Source organism: Gekko japonicus, unplaced genomic scaffold (assembly GCF_001447785.1).
Source record: "Gekko japonicus isolate JY-2015 unplaced genomic scaffold, Gekko_japonicus_V1.1 scaffold3537, whole genome shotgun sequence".
Taxonomy (NCBI): domain Eukaryota; kingdom Metazoa; phylum Chordata; class Lepidosauria; order Squamata; family Gekkonidae; genus Gekko; species Gekko japonicus.
This window is the reverse complement of record NW_015169282.1, coordinates 11,087-18,411: the sequence shown is the minus strand read 5'-3', so window position 1 is coordinate 18,411 and position 7,325 is coordinate 11,087. Positions and strand designations below refer to the sequence as shown.

At 52.2% G+C, this 7,325-nt stretch overlaps 1 protein-coding gene across 1 annotated transcript in view; it reads left to right on the top strand.

Annotated features, from left to right (window-relative positions):
• The window catches only part of PIGQ (phosphatidylinositol glycan anchor biosynthesis class Q), a gene marked incomplete at its 3' end in the record, with an annotated part of 53,289 nt that overhangs the window by 36,152 nt on the left and 9,812 nt on the right, over window positions 1–7,325 (top strand). Inside the window, exons 5-6 of the mRNA XM_015416569.1 lie at window positions 438–558; window positions 6,554–6,680. Coding sequence (XP_015272055.1) covers window positions 438–558; window positions 6,554–6,680 — 248 coding nt within the window. The remainder of the gene's footprint in view (window positions 1–437; window positions 559–6,553; window positions 6,681–7,325) is intronic.

The following is a 7,325-nucleotide window of genomic DNA, read 5'->3' as shown; positions in this document are numbered from 1 at the left end:
GAAATGACCCCTGCCTGAATCCAACGCCCAACGATACAAACAAAACAAAGCCTTTTCATAAATACACACTTACAAAATATAATTTATACCTTAAAGACCAGAAATAAAAAAACCTAAATACTACAGTCCTTTCCCCCTAATTGATCACACGTTTTTCAAAACTAACATTCATACCTTCTACCCATATGTAATATCAATTCATTCCATTTCCAATAGAGACCAATTTATTTATCATTCTTAAAACCCAAAACCTTAGGAACATTGTCTTTCCAGGCACTGTGTTACCATGGTAGGTCACACCATGCCACGAGGACTTACAGTGGGTCGGACAATTTTTGGTCTGCTCTCCGCATCCTATAAAAGATGTCGTCCCTGTCCTGACTTTTGTCATCTTTTTATCCGACACCTCAGTTTAACTCTTTCTACCCTGTTTTCAGGAAAGCCAACATCTTTGTTTCCCTCCTCCTGGACGTGGCCCTGGGAATCCTGCTGATGTGCTGGCTGTACCAGAAGGATCGGATCGGTCATCTTGCTAATGCGCTCATCCCGATGGCTGATGTAAGTCCAGCTGGGCTTGAGGTTGTGGCTCCAACCGTTAACGGACATGGTCTGCGTGGAGGAGAGGGACCGTCGCTCAGTGGCAGAGTGCTGGCTTCGCATGCAGAAGGCCCCCGGTTCAGTCCCCGGCACCTCCAGTTAGAGAGATCAGATAGCAAATGATGCGAAGAACGTCGGCACTGAGACCCTCTGCCATTCAAGGTGCACATTTCTGAGCCTTGATAGATGGGTGCATTGTGTGATGTCCGTGGGCAATGTTCCCTCTAAGCTGTGCAGTCTTGTGAGCAAAAATCCTACTTTGTGAGCGACTGGCATTAAAGTTGTGAGAGAGCAATTTGGCTGCTGCATAAATTAGTTTGCTCTGTAGCCATCTTTCCTGAGCTAAGGCAAAAATGTGCGAGCCGGAGGCTAAAAACCTGTGAGCTAACTCACACTAACTCAGCTTCGAGGGAACACTGGTCGTGGGCTGTGCATCATTGGGCAGTGTGGGTTTCCCTATCAATTGCTTATCTGCAGTCAGTAAGAATCTGGCTGTGAACCTCCATGGGCGAGAGTAGCTTGGTTTCCAGATGAGTATCAGAGGTTGTGGTCGGGCCATTGCACAGGGAAAGGCAGCTGGTGTCTCTTCGCTTTCCAGCCGGACGATCGATCTCCTTCACCGCCAGCCTTTAGGCCCGGCGGCAGTGTTCCCTCTAAGCTGAGCTAGTGTGAGCTAGCTCACAGTTTTTTAGCCTCCAGCTCACACGTTTTTGTCTCCGCTCAGGAAGGAGGGCTCCAGAGCTAACTAATATATGCAGCAGCCAGATCGCTCGCTCACAACTTTAAGGCCAGTAGCTCACAAAGCAGAATTTTTGCTCACGAGACTCCACAGCTTGGAGGGAGCATTGCCCAGCGGCTGAATGGTGCGTCTCATTCCAGAGCTGGAGCGCTCTCAAGCTATCTGTGACTCGCCCAATTCGTAGGCGCGCTCTTTTGCCGGAGGACGGCTGCTCTCTCAAGTGTGGGCCATTCCGGCACGCGTGTTGGCCCGTCGAGCTCTGCGACTGCCGTTTCGTGCCTCGGTTCGTCTGAAGCAAGCCGGAAAAGAGCAGATCGGGCCGATTTCAAGTGCCACGCGGGTGGTCTCCCTTAGCACCTTTCAGGACAGGCTGCCTCACAGGACTGGATAGGGAATCTCCTGTCCCCTGGAGGAAAGGCAAGAGATAAGTTGAATAGCTGGTTGTCCTCCAGTTCCTAGAGACGGCCGCTGTCCCTGTCTTATTGCAGAACGAGTCTTACGTCCACCCGTTCTGTGCAGGACCCACATTTCTGTGTTTTCTCAGCTGCCTTCGCGAAAAGCCCTTCCGCCTCCCTTGTCCCTGAGGTCTCCAGGCGCCTGCCTCCCTTTCTCCTTCTGCCGTCTGGCACCTCCCGGTCACCGACGGGCCCACCGATGGCTCCCTCCACTCCATTCCCGGGGGTCCTGTCCCCAGAGGCAAAGGAGACCAGCGCAAGGTCACAGCTCACAGCGCCGATGTCACCTTTGCTCCACTGCCAGCTCTGCAAGTTCCGTTTGGCATCTCTTTGGGGGCGGGGAGAGTCAAGCTGTGCTTTTCCTGGCATTGGTTCTCCCCGGCACTGCTGGCTCTGGGGTGCCGGAGGAAGGGCCGAGACTCTTGGGGATGTCCAGTCTGGAGAAGGGGAGTTTGAGGGGGGACAGGATGGCTCTCTTGATGTATTTGAAGGGCTCTCCCTTAGAGGAGGGCAGGGAGTGGTTCCTGTTGGCAGCAGAGGAGAGGACTTGAAATAATGGGTTTAAAGTTTGGTGTCGTGGTTAAGTGCGCAGACTCTAATCTGGGAGAACCGGGTTCGATTCCCCACTCCTCCACTTGCACCTGGCTGGATGACCTTGGGCAAGCCGTGGTTCTGATAAGAGCTGTCCTTGAAAAAGAGCAGTTCCTGCCAGAGCTCTCTCAGCCCCACCGACCTCACAGGGTGCCTGTTGTGGGGAGGCAAAGGGAAAGCCACTCTGGTTAAGAACCAGTTTTGATTCCCCACTTCTCCTCCACTTGCACCTGGCTGGATGACCTTGGGCAAGCCATAGTTCTGATAAGGGCTGTCCTTGAAAAAGAGCAGTCTCTGTCAGAGCTCTCTCAGCCCCACCTACCTCACAGGGTGTCTTCTGTTGTGGGGAGGGGAAGGGAAAGGAGTTTGTAAGCCGCTCTGGGACTCCTTCGGGTAGCGAAGGGCGGGGTATAAATCCAGTCTCTTCTTCTTCTTCCTCTTCTTCCTCACAGGGTGTCTGTTGTGGGGAGGGGGAGGGAAAGGAGTTCGTAAGCCGCTCTGAGACACCTTTGGATAGTGAAGGGCAGGGTATAAATCCAACTTCTTCTAGATCAAAGTGACAGAATGAGCTGAATTTTGGAGTATCCCTTGTTAGGTATGCTGGTGTGACCTTGGGTCAGTCACAAGTTCTCTCAAGGGCAGTTCTTGAGAGAGCTCTCTCAGCCCCACCTACCTCACAGGGTGTCTGTTGTGGGGAGGGGAAGGGAAAGGCGATTGTAAGCCACTCTGAGACTCCAAGTGAAGGGTGGGGTATAAATCCAATCTCCTCCTCCTCCTCTTCTTCTTCTTACTCCTCCTCCCCCCCGGGTGCTGGCCCAGGGATCTCATGTCTTCTCCTTGGCCTTGAGCAGCCGTTGTGGAAAGCTGAGGGGTGCAGCCAGATCTCTTGGGCCCGCTCGTGTCAACAGTAGACACACACTTGGGAGTTGAAGGCCTAGCGAAGTATTATAAATGTGGGCCTCGTAACGATGTTTGTCCCCCTCCTCATGAGCGGGAGCCAGGTAGTGGCTGGGAATGGCAGGCCGAACGGGCGACCAAAGACATGGGGGCTGGCTCCAGGCCCGTGCCTTCCCACGCTGCACGCTTTGCTCCAAGGTGGCTTTCAGGATGCTTAAATCTTTCATTCCGGGGGAAGCGATTTGTGGCCCTGCTGTCGCCCAAACGCTTTTAATATTGAATGAGATCTATTTATGAAGTCGAGCCCGGGTCTCCCCAAAGAGCAAGTCGGTGGAGAAAGCAGCTCCGTTTTGGATTGTGGCCAGGCCTTGTGCGGGGGGGTGTGTGTGTGTGCGTGCAATGCTCCTTCTAAGCTGTGGAGTCTTGTGAGCAAAAATTCCACTTTGTGAGCCACTGGCATTAAAGCTGCAAGTGAGCGACTTTGGCTACTGCATCCGTTAGTTTGCTCTGCAGCCACCCTCCCTGAGCTAAGGCAAAAATGCGTGAGCCGGAGGCTAAAAAAACTGTGAGCTGGCTCACACTAACTCAGCTTAGAGGGAACACTGGTGCAGACAAGCTAGTTCTAGCTTGTGACTGTCTCTTAAAAGCTTTGCAGCAAATAGGCAAAGAGTTCCAAAATTAGAAATCTCCAGAATTCATCTCTGAGACGCCTGTTTATTCGTATGGGACCTTTCCTAAACGTATCCCGCTCTGCTCAGAAGAACAGACCCAACCTGGGCTGTTTGGGCACGCGCAGTAAGCAGAAGAATCTGTTTGCTTGTCAGCTCTCGAATCATGAGCCTCCATCGAGTGACAGTCGATGCCGTAATTTATTTAGATACTTCTACCCTGTTTTGTCTCTCCAGCGGGGACCCAAAGCAGCTTTTGACATTGTTCTCCTTCCCTCCATGCTCTCCTCACAACAACAGCCTGGTGAGGTAGGTCACCAGCTGTGGTGTAGTGGTTTAAGAGTGGCGGACGCTAATCTGGGAGAACCGGGTTTGATTCCCCACTCCTCCTCCACATGCAGCCAGCTGGGTGACCTTGGGTCAGTCACAGTTCTCTCAGAGTTCTCTCAGCCCCACCTGCCTCACAGGGTGTCGGTTGTGGGGAGAGGAAGGGAAGGCGATTGTAAGATGCTCTCCTTCGGGTAGTGAAAAGGAGGTCTTCTACTTCTCCTCCTTCTCCTCCTCACAGAGTGTCTGTTTTGGGGAGAGGAAGGGAAGGAGATTGGAAGATGATCCAAGACTCCTTGGGGTAGTGAAGAGCGGGTCTTCTTCTTCCTCCTCTTCCTCCTCCTCCTCCTCCTCCTCCTCTTCTTCTTCTTCTGCTTGTGACTGAGAATGTCTGACTGGCCCAAGGTCACCCAGCAAGCTTCCATGGCAGAGTGCAGATTCGAACCCGGGACTCCCAGCTCTTCGTCCAACACTCTGATCACTATACCACACTGGCACATACTTATAAGTTGCACGAAGAAATCCTTCCTTTTGTCTCTCCTGACTCCGCAGCTTGTTAGCTTCTCAGGCAGACTCCCAAGCCCTAGCATCACGCAGGAGGGTGGAAATCTTCCCCACATTGCGTATAATTTTATAAATTGCTTCCATATATCCCTGCTCCCCACCGCTGTCTTTTTTCTAAACCGAGCATCTGCTCAGTCCTTCTCTGCTGCTGAGTTTTGATATTATCGAGTGTACTTTTTCCTTATGCGGGAAAATACTAATCCCATCCTGCTGATGAAAATGGCTGGGTAATCCAAACGCCTTTGCCCTTTGCAGCGTACACATGGAACTATTTCCCCTTTTGCGGTAGAAGTGAGAGTCTGCATGAACGCAGCCAGAGCAGAGCCAGAGGGGTGTGGTAGTCTCAGTGTACTGGAATTGGACTTCAAGGACCCCGAGTTCAAATCCCGAATCAGCCGCAGAGCTCACTGGCTCACCTACTCCTGAGGGTTGACCTACTCCTGAGACTTGCTAGCTGACCGACTCCTGAGAGTTGTTGTGGGGATAACGGGGGGGGGGGGGGAGGCTTGCCCATCATCTCCGAGCTCCTTGGTTGATGGGACAGGGAAAAAATGCGCACAATTTACTTCTGGGGAGGGGCTCATAGCTCTGTGACGGTGTTTCAGCTTGGAAGGTCCCAGGTTCAATCTGGCCAGCTGGGTGACCTCGGGTCAGTCACAAGTTCTCTCAGCGCTCCCTCAGCCCCACCTGCCTCACAGGGTGTCTGTTATGGGGAGAGGAAGGGAAGGCGATTGTAAGCTGCTCTGAGATTCCTCCGGGTAGGGAAGGGCGGGGTATAAAACCAACTCTTCTTCTTCCTCTCCTCCTCCTCCTTCTTCATCCAGTGGTAGGTGATGGGAAAGGCCTGTTCCTGGAGAGCCGCTGCCATTCAGAATGGATAATATTGACTTGTTAAGAACAAGCAACAATAATAACAATAAATATAGCAGCAACAATATACGTCCATACAGCGATTGTCCTCTGCCAGACACATCTCACACCCCCAATAGTCCCTGCTCTGAAGATGGTCAATTTGTGGGACTAATGAGGGGGGCGTAGATAGAAAGATGGTGACGATGGTGACATAATGATGATGGCGTAATGATGGTGGTGGCGGCGGCTCCTACTCGAAAGCCTGTGCTAACTCCAGAGCACGACAGAAGACAGGAGGGCCCGGCATGATGTGGTCCATGGGGTCGCGGAGAGTCGGACTCGACTGTGCGACTGAACAACAGCAAAAAGACCTATGGTCTGACTCCGTATCAAGCACCTTCAGTATTAGATTTCCTTTTGGGGTGGGGCTGTGGCTCAGCGGCAGAGCACCTGCTTTGCATTCAGAAGGTCCCAGGTTCAATCCCCGGCACCTCCGCGTAAAGGGTGTAAAAGACCTCTTCCCCGGAGGGAGCAGACAAACTGGGCTGAGTGTCTCAAAGGTCTGAGCCTGTAAGGCAGAGTCACGTGTTCAGACACACACCGTTGTGGTGGACCATCCCTTGACTCAATGGCAGCGCGTGTTCGCAGGCAGAACCTCTAGACCTCATCCCATCATTGGCGGTAAACAGCTCTCCGGCGGCAGAGGCCGTTGAAGACCCCGGCTGCTGCTGCTGCTGCTCCAGAGTGGAGAACCCTGGCCCCGGGTTGACTGACGGTCCGGTCCAGCAGCCAGCAGCTGGACGTGTCCCCGCGCGCAGAGGAGCCGCTCCCCGCCTAACCCCGTGCTGTTTTCTCTCCTTCAGCTCGTTGCCCAGCAGCTCCAAGACCTCCTGCAGTGGCTGATGGGCGTGCCGGCGGGCTTGAAGATGAACCGAGCGCTGGACCAAGTCTTGGGGCGGTTCTTCCTCTACCACATCCACCTGTGGATCAGTAAGTGCACCTGCTGGTGGCTTTTTCTTTACCCCAAACCCCTCAATTAAAAAAAACAAACAAACACGACTTATGTGTGGTAGATCAGAGAAGTCGGGACGTTTCCTGAAAACAGGGTCTTTTTCTTACTAAAAATGAATCCTCCTCGCCTTCCTGAACAGCCGAAAAACACTTCTCTGGGCCAATTTGCAGCGGTCATTTGAGCAGTGAATCCTGCCTCAACTTCTCCTCTGTGTGTCCTGAGGTTCAGCTAGTAATCCTTATGTGTTTACAACCTTTAAGCATTCCAAATGAACAAATAGATGTGTAGGTTGCATCCCCATAACTGAGGACGTTCAGAAAGCACGATCCCCCTTCACAGGGAGGGAACTTCCCTCCCCTGGGCACTGTGTGTCGCACGTGGGGGGTGGGATGGATGGTCACTGTGATGACCCCTTAACTGGGGAGGTCTGGTTTTACTTTAAAAGTGTTCTTTATATTTTATTCTACTGGATATTCTGGCTGCCACCAGGAAATTTTTAAAGGATTTCCAAACCTTTATGCTTTCTCTATTTCTGGGTAGGTATATCGAGGGTTTAAGGCGTTCAAGGTACTATGTGGTCCTGGGAAGTATTTCTTTCAGAGTGGGTATATTTGAATAAAAGA